This window comes from Ostrea edulis, chromosome 5 (assembly GCF_947568905.1).
Source record: "Ostrea edulis chromosome 5, xbOstEdul1.1, whole genome shotgun sequence".
In the NCBI taxonomy this organism is placed as follows: domain Eukaryota; kingdom Metazoa; phylum Mollusca; class Bivalvia; order Ostreida; family Ostreidae; genus Ostrea; species Ostrea edulis.
This window is the reverse complement of record NC_079168.1, coordinates 34790405-34806450: the sequence shown is the minus strand read 5'-3', so window position 1 is coordinate 34806450 and position 16046 is coordinate 34790405. Positions and strand designations below refer to the sequence as shown.

The 16046-nt window shown below is 32.2% G+C and overlaps 1 protein-coding gene across 1 annotated transcript in view; it reads right to left on the bottom strand.

The window, feature by feature from the left end:
• Nucleotides 1-263: 263 nt before the first annotated feature.
• LOC125652872 (aryl hydrocarbon receptor nuclear translocator homolog) overlaps nt 264-16046 on the bottom strand; it is a 34293-nt gene continuing 18510 nt past the window's right edge. Inside the window, exons 4-16 of the mRNA XM_048882316.2 lie at nt 13759-13916; nt 12466-12545; nt 12099-12191; nt 11484-11601; nt 10000-10029; nt 9498-9692; nt 8515-8692; nt 8308-8414; nt 8001-8151; nt 7567-7757; nt 6999-7165; nt 4783-4852; nt 264-4614 (exon numbers count right to left, since the gene is read on the bottom strand). Coding sequence (XP_048738273.2) covers nt 4340-4614; nt 4783-4852; nt 6999-7165; nt 7567-7757; nt 8001-8151; nt 8308-8414; nt 8515-8692; nt 9498-9692; nt 10000-10029; nt 11484-11601; nt 12099-12191; nt 12466-12545; nt 13759-13916 — 1813 coding nt within the window. The 3' untranslated portion in view covers nt 264-4339. The remainder of the gene's footprint in view (nt 4615-4782; nt 4853-6998; nt 7166-7566; nt 7758-8000; nt 8152-8307; nt 8415-8514; nt 8693-9497; nt 9693-9999; nt 10030-11483; nt 11602-12098; nt 12192-12465; nt 12546-13758; nt 13917-16046) is intronic.

Sequence of the window (16046 nt, the reverse complement as noted above, 5' to 3'; positions counted from 1 at the left end):
TGTGCTTACTCCCCCCTCCCCCTTTCCAACTTTTAAAATTTGTATCAGTCAAGCCAAAAGCCTACATCAAAGGGGAGGCGAATTTTATTTATATGTTGTAACTTTCACAGGGGCTTAAGATACCATTTTTAATTATTATAATTAAAAGAGTTTGGTTATACAATCTGTTTCATTTCCTTAGGTTTTGTTTTGGTGGGTTTCGTTTCGCACTTTACAGGTACCCGGTATTAGATGTCTTTTAATGTTAGAACTACAGCCAAAAATTTATATTTACATGTAAATGATTTTATTAACATACTACAAGGAATGACAACAAAAACACATTTTACATGTACGAAACACAGGCATACAAGATTTGATGTTTATAAAATACACTTGTAGAAATAACAATATGTGTATAACCAAGTTTTCTTAAGAAATATAAATCAAGGTTGCTTTCCCGCAATAAACATTCAAGTTTCCAAAATAAAAGTTTTAAAACTTGACCAAAAATCTGAAAAGGAGTGAAAAAAAAAACCCTCCAAGGATATACAATCAAAACTAATGAAATATTTAAAAGATTTCTTTTGATTTGACCGAGATACAAAATAACAGTTCCTCATCATCTGGTATGAAAAGCACAGATGAAGGAATTTAAATATTTTAAAAAATTATCGCAACTTGTGACCAAGCTACAGTGACTTGCATCGTTTGATTTTTTACAAATGAAGACTATATATTGGCAATGATGTACAGAAACGACATGTTTATATATGGCACATTTACGCTGGCTTTATACCGATCACCAGAGTAACAGATTCATTTCCTAAAATCTGCAGTCAGAATGTTGTTGCGGACAATTACTTCAAGACTTTTCCTGAGATTTTCAAAAATGAAAGATATATTCAGGAACATATACATGTATATCAATGAATGAAAGTAATGCACATTTGGGAAGCACTGTGCAACTTTACTGATGAATAAAAATTATACACAGTCAAAAAAAAAAATGTTCCAACTACATGTACATCACTAAAATCAACCATCTTTGGAAAAATGAAAACCATTCTGACATTATACATTATTTTGCGGATTTTTCTGTTGTCTTACATGAATATATAGTAGATCTGATGCAACAACAGGCTGCATTTACAATGCAATGCACTAGACTTTTTAAAATCTGTTATAGATAAGAATTCTAAAATGAAAATGTGCTGATTTTTTTTTTTTTAGTTCCATCATGATCTTTGCACTGATCTAAAAACTGGAGATGTACTACACCTCATTGAATGCTCTAATAAATCAATATCATCTGCAGCTATTTTTACTGACTTATATATTTTTGAAGCAGAGATTGTTTTATTTGAATTATGAGCATACGGTATAATGGGTATTTTCTGTGGTTGGTCATTTTTTTGCAGAATTTTGCAGATAAGAAAAAACTGCAAAAATTACAATCACAATATATATATATATATATTGATACATATAGGTAAAATGCAATCATCAAAATTGGAAACACAATATAATTTGCTACCTCATCGGGATCACATTGCAAAAATTTCCAAATGCAGAAATACCCGTTATACATGTATGGTATGTATATTAATGTAGTATATGTAACTTTTAAAAAATGCTGATAATCCTAAGACATGAAGTTATAAATGTTAGACTTTTCCCATATTCTTGAAAGGACTATATATGATGGCAGTCTTTAAGGGATTTTGTAAGATATAAAATCTTTTATTTCATAAGAGATGTCTTGTAGCTTTACATGATTTACCTCCCATAATTTACAGTCATTTGGAAAATGATAGCACCAGAAGTGATGCCATATCTTAATGCTATTCAAATTAAGTCAAAATGCTTATTTTTCTAAATGTAATATTTTCAGAAAATATCTAACAAATTGCATGTACACATATTTGTACCATTTTCATAATTATAGAGCAACTATGGACAAGAATCATATTGTGATATATAAGCATCCTTCAAAGATTCCTAATGGCAGAAATATCAATCTTGTTCACAAAGTCACTATGTTTCATTCTTACAAAAGTCAAGTACTTTTAAATCTAAGATTTGGTAAAAAAAAAAAAAAAAAAAAGAAAAAAAAAAAGAAGAAGAATAAGACAGCAGACGATGAGATGTGCAACTTCTGACTACGAATTTCAAGAAATGGCTAATAACTGGTGGTAAAGATTTTCTTACTTTTGTCACAAAGGAATTCAAGTTTGAAAAACATAGGTACATGTATTTGAAATCTCTCAGAATTCACATTTTTGTGGGGCTAAATTAGGCTCTTATCATATCTTAACAAAATTTGCAGCTCTTGTAGTTACTGAAAGAAAAAATAATGTGCACAATAATATGAAAAATTTAAATACTGTAGTTCAATACATCACAATAAAACTGGCTTTTCTTGACACGTTGAAAAAGGCATTTTTAATATTTCAAATAATATGCACATATCTCCGCAAATCTAATTGTTTATAGTCCTCAATACTTTATAGCTAGAGGAAAACAGTAAAAAATATAAAACATGATAAATATGAATAAACATTGTGTGAGTCTACTGTAAATTAAAAAATATGTTAAAAAAGAAAATACTTTCTGAAAATCAACACATACCATATGTGTATCATAAATAACAATTTGCAAACTATAAAAGGTAACAGAACAAGCATTTACAATTCCATTTATCAAAAAAAATCAATAAAAAAAAATATCTGTGTATTTGATTCTTCCGGGTAAAACCTCAGTGTCATTTATGAAAGCATTAAAAGCAAATGGCAAATCTTAAATTGAATTTCTCAGCTGAGATCAAAATTAATAAATTTTGAGATTATATAAAACCTCCATTCTTTAATGAAAATTACAAATGATTAACATCATACATGATTTAAAAATACAATCTCTTTGATGAATCCTACCCAATTCTGACTTCTACTACATAATGGAGAGGTGCTGAATTTGCAACAATGTTTTCGACTGACATTACATATAACTTGGAGGAAATCATACAAAATGGAATATGTAAATGTGTTTTTCTTTGAAGTAATCATTATCTAAAACATAGTCTCCGAAATGAGTTAACTAGGATTGCACGCCATTCTTTTTTCATCCCTGCTTAGCATATATTCTCTAAGTAGTGCTGATACAGGTGTCATATATTTACAACATCCTTCATGTTCAAAATGTGAAAACAATGGAATAAATTATTCAAAGCATCTGTAAATAAAACAGATCTTAATCAAAACTACATATATAAAATAATATAAATGTACAATAGTAACAGGTTGTAGCACAGGACAAACATTTACAGGTATGTACAAAATTTGTTTGTATCATAATGGCTTATTTTGGTTTTAAAAAAAACCCAGCATGAAGTCAAAATCAAATTTTCCCCAATTACTTGAAGGGAAAGAAGAAAATACTGTTTTCTTTACATCCAGCGAAATGTTCAGATCACAAGAAATCTTTTTTTGAAAAGATATTTACTATGTACACATGTATATATTTCCTTAATCTTAGTAGGAAATCCAGTATTTTTTTTTTAAATCATCTACTTCAGTCAAGTATTTTTATGAAACTAAACATACTGCATGAAAATAAGCCATTACAATATCTGTTTATTTGTGATGAGTAAAATGGCTACTCATTGAACATGCCCTCTATAATAGGGATAATCACAATGATTAAATCAGTGTACACATCACTCTGATTGAATTACACTGCACAATCTGTTTTTTTTTTCTTTTCAAATTTCAAGCTCTGACATTTCGGGAATTGTTTACAGTAATATTATAAAATTTTACTCTTTTCAGCACTACAACAGCACTTGGAGAATAATATGTTGACAGCAAAATTCCTTTTAGTTTGTCTGAATGCACAAGTACCTATGTATAACAAAGTCATTTAAAGCACCACAAAAAACTGAAAGTGGAAATGAATCTAAGAATAACAATAACATAACTACTAGACTATAATCTGAATAATATCACAACAAAACATTGTGAAATAATCAACAACAAAACATTTTCAAAATGGAAATTGTAGTGACATTCAGTTCGAGACTTCTTGTTGTCTAAATTCACTGATGAGAAACAAATGCAATGTTGATTTCATGAGCACAAATGGCTACCTACTGCCCCACTTAAACAACTCTCACTGACAGTTGTTTCCTATGCTTTCAAGGAAAATTCTCAGACTTGTGAATCCGAGTACATGTATAAAATAAAGGACATTGTATACTCAAAATAAAATAATGAGGAAGTCCAACAATATGACCAAATTTGGTATCAAAACAACGATGTTTGATTTCATAAACGATGATGAGAAACACCTTCCTTGTGCATTTCTAGTCCTGGAATGTGTTAAACATCCCTGAGAGATCATTAAACTCTTGGCCAGGAGGATCCAACATACGAAACACATCACTGAACTCCTCGTTCTGCTGACCGTTGGGGGCCTGCTGCCCCTGGGTGTTCTGCTGGGCCTCTGCTGTCCCTCCCTGCCAGTGAGGGGGCCACATACCCTGACTGTTAGTGGAGGGGGGTGAGGAATGAGGAAAGTTATTTGGTTGTGAGCTGGGGATATTTTGTGATCCAAGCTGAGTATAGGTGGGTGGTCCAGCTGAAAGAGGAAGAAAATTCTTATTCTGCTAAATAACACACAGTACTAGTGATTATATTATCTACATCTGCAATATGTAAAAATACAATATGCATGGGAGAGAATAAATATAAAGAAATCAAGTATATAACATGTAAAGATATTTGATTATACAAAAGTAAAACTGACCAGGTGATGAGCTGTTGGGGCTTATCTGTGAAAATCCAGAAGCAGGGTTGTTGCTAAAATCAGTGCCTCCCTGAAAGATACAGATGTGACATGTTTCCATTAACACAAAATACTTCATGATTAAAAAGATATTGATGGCAACAATTACACAGGAAATATGAGGTGTAGTTTCAATTTAAATCAAGCACTCTGCATCCAGGCACTGTTGAATGCTAGACAATCTTTTGCAATGTGTTTTCAGCTTTTCTACAGAATTGAGACCCCCAGATAATGCTGATGAAGGTAACAGTAACACTGGCAAAAACAGCATAGCTAAAAACAGTTACAGGCAACATTTACTCCTCATCCAATACCTCGGCTGACTTCTTTATTCTGAATCACTCACAAGCAAAGTCAATGAGATATCATTATTAAATATGCAAATTCATAGATTATAAATGACCAATCAGATTACAATTTGGAACGTACATAAAAACTTACAACTTAAAGTGACTGATTCACGATTTCCCCCAAAATTTTCTTTTTCCCTTATAGTGATCAAAATCTACTATCTAATGTGTTTAAAACAGTTCATATAAAAATTAAGGTCATACATTATCACAGAAGCTCATTTTAGAGACTTTATTATTTGTTTTGTAAACAAAGATTGCGGTATGTTATTGTTTACGAAATTTTTAAAAGAAATGGATATCGATCTAAGTTTATTATATCTTTCACATTTCAAGCAGTTTTGGGGTAAAATGTGTTATCTAAAAGTCAAAATTTGTGACTATGCAAAATTAAGATGCTTTATATTACAAAATCAATATTTCACTTGTTTGTTTGTATACATAAAAAGACTCGAGTCTTTGTTTACATAACACAGATTTAAGGCTAAAATAAAGCTTTTATTCATCCATTCAGAAGGTCAAAATTTTGGCTGTCGACATTAAATGAGTTATATTTTAAATGTTTACCATCAAAAATGAAAAATATTTTTATCAAAAATCGTGAACCAGTCCCTTTAAGAGGTCATTAACACCATAAATCTAATTGAACAAGATGTGCTTGTGAAACACAAATGCCCCCGATAATGGTCAATTCTGAAGATGGCCAAGGTCACAAGGACAAATATCTTGGTACCAATAGAAAGATCTTGTCACAAGAAATGCTCAAGTGCAATATGAAAGCTCTAATATTTACCATTTAGAAGTTGTGACCAATGTCAATTTTTTAAAAAGTAGGTCAAATGTCAAGGTCAAAAGGTTTAGTACCAACGGAAAGGTCTATCAAAGTCTAGCACTTACTGTTCAAAAGTTATTAGCAAGGTTAAAGTTTCAGACAGAATGACACACAGGATAAAAACAATATGCCCCCCGATCTTCTATCTCAGGGGCATAAAAATCATCTATTCCTGTTTATTCAAAGAAGTAAGCATCACTATATAAAAATACCTAACACTGAATCTAATTGGTTTAAATCCTGCCTAGGTTTAGCAATGACACCAATTATATAATCCATGCATATCTATCATCTATGATATTTTTTCTGTGTTTGCCCATGGGTCATGAGTAGAAAGGTGAAATCTGTGGGTATTTGACAATGCATTTACTTGGAAGTAAAGATATTGGCATATGATTTTGAAATGAACTTGTCAATTTCAAACTTTTTGATTTTAAAGTTGTTTTCCCTTAAAATAAATCTCTTGAACAACTTCAAATTAATATATTACCGTGTAAAATGAAATACATTGTACATATATTTACATTTCCACTGTTTTTGCCTTTGATATCTTTACAAATTGTGATGATAGCCATTTCCTCCTGAATGTGTTGCAGTTGTGAACAATGTGTGTGTGAATCATGATAAATATCGTACATGTATGTCTATTTTAACAGCTAGGAATTCTGACAAACATGAAAGTAGAATGTAAATGTAAGAAATGAATTCTAATTTTTGAAAATACATTTAAAAAAATATTGAATTAATTTTTAAATAAACTGCACAATTTAAAATTAAAAAAATTAAAAAGCACTTTAAAAAGTGATTGTCTCTTAATTTCTCCCTCTAATACACGAAATTTAACGACATAAGAGTTATCTATAGAGACCCTTTTACCAGTTTTACAAAAAAAAATCCTTTCAATGAATTATATGTATAGAAAAAGTGCTTAATCAAAAATATTTAAATACCTGATACTTCTAAATAAACAACAATGTACTAGAAGTATATTTCACCTGATTCTGAAAACCTGCAGTGCCTGCCCAGCCCCCAGGGTTGGGGCTTCTTCTGACCCCAGATGCCTGTGACATGGGCATGTTGGTGGCTGCATTCTGTCCAGGGTATTTGATTTGAGAAGGTGAGTTGTAATTGTACATCTCTGGTCTACCGACTTGTCTGGCACCTGTAAATTCAAATTTCATATGAAAGAGTTGTCTTCCTTTGTAAGAGCATCTACATTTTACCTATCAGGGCCAAATAACATTATGTTCTTAAAAATAGAATGGATTACAGTAAAGCACGCAGATAGCAAACACATATATATAATGAGTTCACACTTAATTGCAAAATGATATTCATTCTCCCCCAGAGAGGAATATAACGAAAATTGTATTGGATTTAATGAAATTTGGTTTAATACAACATATAGTTTTTTGCTGGCCCTGGAGTTTCGCTGTAAACATGGATTAAAGTATACGTGTATATGCAAGTACTATAAAACATTCAAACATGAATGTAAAGAGTCCTATTGATAAAGATTATAATTTCCTATCAGATAATATCAACAAACTCTTATGAACTAACTGGTAAGGACAGCGCTATAATCTTGGAAAGGTTCTCGGAAATCATGCTTGTTAGCAGACTGCAAATTCATCTCGGCTGGCATGGGAGCTCTAGGAGGGGTGTTATATGAGGCCATGGACGGGGTAGGATCTTGGGGTTGTTCACTTGGCATTCCTTGAGCAGTAGAAGCTCCTGCTCCCTGCTGAACACTTCTATAAAACACAGAAAGGCAACACTGACCTTACAAGAGTGTTCTATCTTGAATCCTGTTTTTAAAAATGCTTTATGAATGGTATTTGAATAACGTCAAAACAATCTATTTATAGATAAAATATCCAGGTAACACAAGATTATATAATTCCCAATTACTGATATTTAAATTATTAGCACTTTTTATACATGTAAATTACACATTTATCAAAATAAAATGCATCACATTCAAAATAAATTCTCACTTGGCAGATGTGTTTGTGCAAACGATATACTCCACTTCATCAGTGTAGGGATTCTGAAAGCTGAAGCTGCTGGTTCTTAGCCACACCCACTCATGATTGGAGGCCCTGAACCGGTACATGATAGACATCACTTGTCCTTTCAGTTTCAATACTAAAAGAGAAATGGGTCCCATTTGTTAGATGAACGTTGCAGGCAAGGCTCTTAATAATCATAGCATCCTAAATCGACTATAAATCAATTATTGCCTAGATGAGACACTTTCAGGAATGAGATTGTTAAATAAGATATCGCTCTTCCTCTTCATACCTTGGTCAAAAGTATCTTTCATGTGTGCTTTGTCCTCTGGATGGTAGAAATCAAAGGCAGATTTTCCAAGAAGGTCTGCTGGCTGATATCCAAGTACTGGTGTCACTCTACAAAATAACTTAGACTTTGACTCGGGCAGAAATTTAAACAACAGGAAGATTCATTCAGTACGTTAGAGGCATGAGCAGAGTAAAGAGAATGGACTACCTTTGGTCTACAAATGTGAACTTTCCATCAATATTGTGCCTGGAGATGAACTCTGTACTACCATTTGGACCCATCAGATCACTACAGTTAGGAGTACTGGTTACCTGGAGACGACCAATGCCCACCAGACAACAGTGTGTGCTGGAGTTCTCATCCGAATCCCTGTCCATCTGGACCCCTATTGTAACATCATAGGCACATTTTTACAAATCTTTGTTTTCGTGAGAAATGTTCCAACACTTTTCTCAGAAAATGAATTCTACATGTATATTGTATATTGTATTTACTTGCTTCTTCCTCAATAATGACTTTATCAATATCTTGTTTTAAAAATGTGGCAAAGGACTGCGTATGAAGAAAGACTAAATCCCTTTTATCATGTCCAATAGAGTTTCACATATTTTAACCCTGATATTCAGATTTTATATAATCTAGTTAAAATGCTATTTACTGTGAACATTTTATTTCCAGAAAACGAAGTGTAGCTTTAGGCAATTTTTTTTAATCATACATGTAATTGTACGAGTACTGGAAAAATAAATTTATGGCATAAATATAAAGTTTGTCCTAGTCCACTCTTGATGTTTTTGTTTTAGAAGAAAAATAGCTTCACTATGTCAAAATACAGAAAATGGCAGTAACACCTCATCTTTTTGATGTCATAATTATTAATTTATGTCATTTTGATCAAAGTTAGAATAACAACTGCGTTGCATCAGGATTCCTACACAAAATAAATTTAATTCTGAAACAAAAGAAGGAATGTTAATTTTAGTGGGCAAATAGAACCCTTCTCATATGTAGTCAAACCTTGTTATCTCGAACTCGATGGGACCAAGAAAAAACTTCGATGTATAAATGGTAAAATTCTTAAAGAATAAGTGGTTGGGACTTCCAAATCACTTCGACATATCCATGGATTTCGAGATATTGGTGTTAAAGATACCGAAGTTCATCTATATACGCCTTTTAACAACATTTACCTGATGGCGGCCAGTTCTTTATGTAGCCTGTTACATGGACTACAGTGTATTGATTCCCGTCAGGGGAGGGGCCAAGAGTATTCCGTTGTCGGGCCCGGAGTGTGTGGTTCGAGTTCATGCTGCCTGCGTCTACATTACCCATTCTCATACGACAAATAAACCCACGGCGGGACCCCATACATAATCTGATAGAGGCTACAAGCAAATAAATCAAGGATTTCATAAAGATACTTTCAGCTACATTATCTTTTATACAATCAAAATAATTTAACTGCAGTTTAATTTTCACTATTTTCACAGTAGACCTTAGATGTGAAATTAAAATTACAAGGAATATAACAGAGCCTTGACATGAATGTATGGAATTCATATTTAACAACCTGAATTTATGATTGGGTGAAAAATGAATTTAGACAAGAAACAATGAAAATAAATAAGTGTTTAACTCCAAGTATTTAAAAATCACTTTTCTATCATTTTTTTTTTTTAATGCATTACATACTTTGGTGGCTGTCTTTCTTCACTGTTCCAGCTAAAATAATAAATACACAACAATTATTAATCAAATAAACAACCATTCATAAATACATAACAAATCATGAATACCTAACATTAAATAAATACATTATATTTTGTAACATGATGGGAAAAAACACTGTACAACAGTTGTAAACATTTTTCAAACCTAAAGATTTAATTCACCCAGTTCATTTGTATACACTGCAAAGTAAAGTATGCATTTACAACAGGAAAGGAGAAAATTTATGGCTGGATAGGGAACAAACCTGGGAACCATACATTACTAGACAGGTGCTCTAACCACTGAGCTATCCAGGCCAATATTGACTACAGCCCAAACCACTACATATTCATTATCAGTACTCAATGGATGAAGTTTTTAAAAAAGTAATTTACAGTAAAAAAATTCAAATGCCTCCAATACTTGAAAATGAAGACTATTGGGATTAATACATTGTATAGTAAAACACGCTTATAATGAGCACGTTTACAACAAATTCACGCTTATTGCAAAACAATATTCCCTACGAGTGGAAAATAATGAAAATGTTATTGGATTTAATCAAGTTTGGTTACAGAGTATAACAAACTGTTTTCTGCTGGTCTTGGAGGTTCGCTATAACCACGTTTTACCGGATATAATGAAGTTTGGTTATAACGAACTATTTTTGCTGGCCCTGGAGGTTCGCTATAACGGTGTTTTACTGGATATAATGAAGTATAGCTATAATGAACTGTTTTTTACTGGCCCTGGAGGTTCGCTATAACCATGTTTTACTGGATTTAATAAAGTTAGGTTACAACAAACTGTTTTTTGCTGGCCCTGGAGGTTCACTATAACCATGTTTTACTAGATATAATAAAGTTTAATAGGTTACAACAAACTGTTTTTTGCTGACCTTAGAGGTTTGCTATAGCCCTGTTTTACTGTAACTGTATTGAAGAACAATGGTGCCTGATGTGTTGTGTAATAACGCTCCTAATACTAGCTATGAAATGAATGAAATATTAAACTCCTTGATACTGATCTTACATCCTCTCATGACCTATTTCATTTTCACACCTAACTTGAGAAGATAATATTCTCCAGCAAAAATTCAATATTCAATAAAGATTACAGTAGAAACATGAATTGACCTATAGGTACTTTCTACATTCTTAAATTATGAGGTATCTAGAACATCCTAACATGAATTGACCTATAGGTACTTTCTACATTCTTAAATTACGAGGTATCTTATAACTTACATGTAATTACCCCCTTCAAGTCTAAGTTAACTGTTTTTCCCAAATCAAATATTCACCTTTTAAAAGTTCTAAAGTAATCCACCTTTCAGATCTAAATACTCCCTGTATCCCAAGATAACTTTTAACATCTACAATTCCCCTGCATTCAGGGTTATTTTGCTATACAAAATTCTATGACCAACATTTTAACAAATTCTGAAGAATTTTGGATGAACTTACTTTTCAGGTCTAAAATTCTGCCAGTGTTCTGAGATTCTGTAGTAGACAGCTGTTCTCTCACTTTCTCCACATCATCAGGGTGAACAAGATCATACATGGAGTTTCCAAACCAGTCAGCCTGATGTAATAAACATGACCGAAAGTTAACAAGTCGGAAGAAAACGGAGCAAAACGAAATAAGCAAGGTGAGAGAAATAAGCTATAAATAAAGGAACGGGAAAATAACGAACAAACGTGAAATGTGTATACAGCTAGTTCACAATTATAACGCTGGAAGGAATGGGAAAGTAACGAAAAAACGTGAAAGGTGTATACAGCTAGTTTTCAATTATAACGCTGAAGTCTAAGAAATTATGATAAAATTGGCAAATTCTTTGCCAATTACCAGAATTGATGACACCAGCTAAATCATATTAAACATACACAGTTCATTCACATAATATTGGCTTTTTTATGCACCATGGGATGTTCAAAGATACTTCATTTGAAGCAAACTTACGAGATTCTGTGAAAGATATCACCTTGTGTATTTAACCTCTAACGTGCCTGATGTTTAATGGTGTTTACACCTTATATTCATTATTGAGCCATTTTGACACAGCGGTCTGAGATTACCTGAGACTGGTGTAGAACTTGAGTGATGGAATCTGACACGTAAATCAGTCTGCCTGTGTCACACTGAACCACAAACAGGAAGCCGTCAGCAGCCTGAAAGAAAACCACACACTCTTATGTTCTATATATTTATATAGTGTTGTCATGACAGTCAAATACTACTAATTTTTAATATCTATAAAAGAAATATGATTTTTTACATCAAAAAACTGAAAATAGTAAAGTTAATGACTTTTCCAATCAACACTGGTTCCTTAATGTAATTTTTAAAAAAAGGAAAGAGAAAACTTTTACTAAGAGAGGAAAAAACCTCAATAACAAAATCCACTTAGTGGTGTGAAATTTCTATAGTTTATTATTTTTTTACCTCCAGAATAAGGTGTTTAAGCTCCTGGTCTGTTAAAAAGGATGGTTTGTAACAGCCATCCACACTGGTGTTCCCAGCAACTGAAATCACAATCAGTAAGCATAATAAGCTGGTAACATGTGAATGATTCTAAAAATTGGAAAAAATCTCCACTTAAAAGGGTGTTCAGTAGGATTTACTTTCAGTATTTACCCCAAACAATTTTCATTACTCTGAATGAACACGAAACTCAAACTGTTTCTGATATAAATATATTTTTGTATAGAATGTCTTCTGGAAACAGATTTAACTAGAACTGTCCTACTAGGACTAAAACACCTTCAGGCCATACCCACAACAGAGTGTATTCGAAAAAATGAGTATTCTAAATAACACATACATGTATATTCATTGAAAAATTATTGCTCAACGCTCATACCAAACTACTCAAAGCACCAGTATTCTACATTTAAATAGTGATAATGTCCTATGGACCCCGTAGTGAGGACCTGTCCTGAGACACAGTTAGATTATTCTAACTATTCTAAATTGAGCCTCATGTTCTAATCAGAGGACACCTTTGTTTTCATTTTGCAGGAACATGGTAACAGACCTAAATCCATTAAACAGAAGAGTCTACAATTCTATTCTGGGGTTGTATCTATTAATGCAGAATCTCTTATCCTAATGTAATTAAAACTAGACCTGCTCTAGTTGCAGAGTGTGTATGAGAGTATATAAATAGGCATTTTCATTAGCCTGCTGGACTAAAAATGATACTTTCAGGGAAATACATGTGAACAATGATTCTGATGATACTAAGTATAATAGTCTGGGCATGGTGACTCTATAAATAGCAGCAATGGAACAGAAGCCATCCCATCCTACAGTAACAAAATGGCTTGATAAATTCATAGGTTTATTCATTTCATTTTCATTTCTGGCAACTGATTATGATAGAAAACAAGATTCCAATATTCATAACCAATTCAGGTCTTTTCTATCACATGATATTGTATACCATAGCTTGCTAGTAAACATATTGCCTATACCCATGCTGATTAGAAGTTCAGGTAGAGATGGGCTTTCCCTTTTCAAGGATAATATCATAGGCACTTGCTTAAATTTTTGAAACTTGATTCCTGCACGCAGGATATATTCAAATGATTACACCAGTCAGCACTATAAAAAGTACCGTACCTTCTACAGTGCATCAGTCCAGAGGACTTTTTCATAGTCACGACAAAACTTTTGGACCATTGCTTTTTAAAAACTGCTTTTTTTCTTTATACATGGGAGTACAATAACCTGTACCTCTTAAAGTTTTCATGTGAGACACGGCCATTCGGAGGATGGTTAGTTTGTCTGGTTTCCGAGCCAGCGTGCTACAGGTGGGTACCATGTCACAGAGTTCATTGATGTAGGAGGTCATCTTGTTCCTCCTTCGTCGCTCAATCTCACAGTGACTCTCTCTACAAAAAACAGAAAAAATAGGTAAACCACGTACAAAATAATTCTATAACTCGTTTGGAATTTTTTTTATGAGGCATTTCAAATTTGTTTCCTCAATAGCTGTCAAACTTTCTTTCCATATATCATTCACCATAGTGAAAAATACCAGAAGGCTGATGTTTTGTATAAAAAATAATGATCAGGAAATTAACCAAATGAAAGAAATGATTCCATACTAAAACCCAGTGCCTTATTTAGTGATTTTGTATAGATATTGATATACATATAAAGGCTCATTGCCAGTATCTGTGTATATATGACTAATATTTCCTTCAATGGCTATCACAAAACATGTAACAAAAACCCACAGGATATTCCAAGCCTTCAATAACTCTATTTCATGTTCGTACTTAATACCATAACTATCACAATCCTTATTTATGTTGAGTTGGTGAACAACATCTTTAAGTACATGAAGCACACTGCAATCCCTGTTTATAACATTAGCACAGACAACCCTTCATTCTTAAATTTATCTGTTGAAAAACTATACACAATATTTAAAATGTACACACTGGTAAATACTAGCACTACTTTCAAACTATTTGTCTGTAAAAAAAAAAAAAAATAATCATATGTATACACAATGTTTTAGAAATTCATTGTCTTTAGTTAGTAGATACATCTGACACACACCCCCCTTTAAATTTGGTTTGATAATTGTGATTTTTATATGTAAGCCTGTATTATGACAATTTTTTGGCCTAAATACAGAAGTAACCATTTCTATTTCTGAATCAACATAAAAACATTGAAAGAGAGCAATGACTTTGTGAACTGTGTAATTTGGGTATAGAAGATTTAATTTATATGTCCTCACTGTAATAATAACACATGATAATTATATAACATTTGTCTTAAGTTTTAGCTGAAAGAAAAAAAATCCAGCCTCTTATGGATTAACACATCATCTCAATTTTCCAAACACAAGAACATCATTGTTGCAAAAATAAAATCAGATACACATTCTTCCAATTCATCCCCCTCTGGTAGCTCAGTGCATTAATGGAGACACTAGGCTGGCAATCATTGTTCCAGCCCCACTTGGTATTTAATTTTTTGGTGCAAAAATCTTACACTTTAGTATTTCTAACACAATGAGTTTATCATTCATGTCCAATATTTTTTTATTTATGAAAATTTTGATTTTTTCCATGTACAGTATTACACCTCATAACTTTTTAAATGTTTGAAACTATACAGAACTTTGCAAATTAGGGAAATTTTGCAATTTGCATTCAAATTCTGAAATAAATTATCTCAAGTAATCCTCTGTACATCACAGTGTGTTATAGTACATATAAGCATGAAATCTATCTTATTAAACTTAATGCCATACTATGCCAAAAACAGTTTTTATAATAAAACTACCTGGTGTGTGTGTGTGTGTGTGTGTATATATATATATATATATATATATATATCTTATCTTATATATATATATATATATATATATATATATATATACACACACACACACACACATATATATATATATTTTATATATATTCGTTAAAATTTAAAATGCAATAATATATACATATTACACAATATATCAATTAAAATAATGGGATAGTAGAAAAATCGTATTAGTGTTGCCCAGTAAAGAATGTACATGGACTTATTTTTAAGTTTTAACACTACTGATCATAATTATCAATGACAAAATAACAGACTTCTACTTGTCTGTCTTTAATAAAAACTTGAGAGTGGTAAGTGTTTCCGATGGAGACTAAATGAGTTCCCTAATCACCCAATGCAGTCAAGTACCCTCTCACAATAACCCCAAATATGTCCACATTACGGCAGAGAAATGTCAACCGTTACAAATTAATGTTCATAAGATTCTTATACCTAAGCATCTGTTTCCTAATTTCTAAAATACAGTGTAATTGTAAAGTACTGCAATTTATTCTCGAATTTTAAAAAGTAGTTTGTGGTTTGTTCAAAATCTTAACGAAACAACCAATCTCCTCTGCAAAAGCATTCGTTTCTGTTTGAAAACAGCATCTTCCCTCTGAATTTCATGTTTCTATTGCCACAGAGGAATGGCTCATACACTTCAAATGAACCAACTTTGTACATTTGTA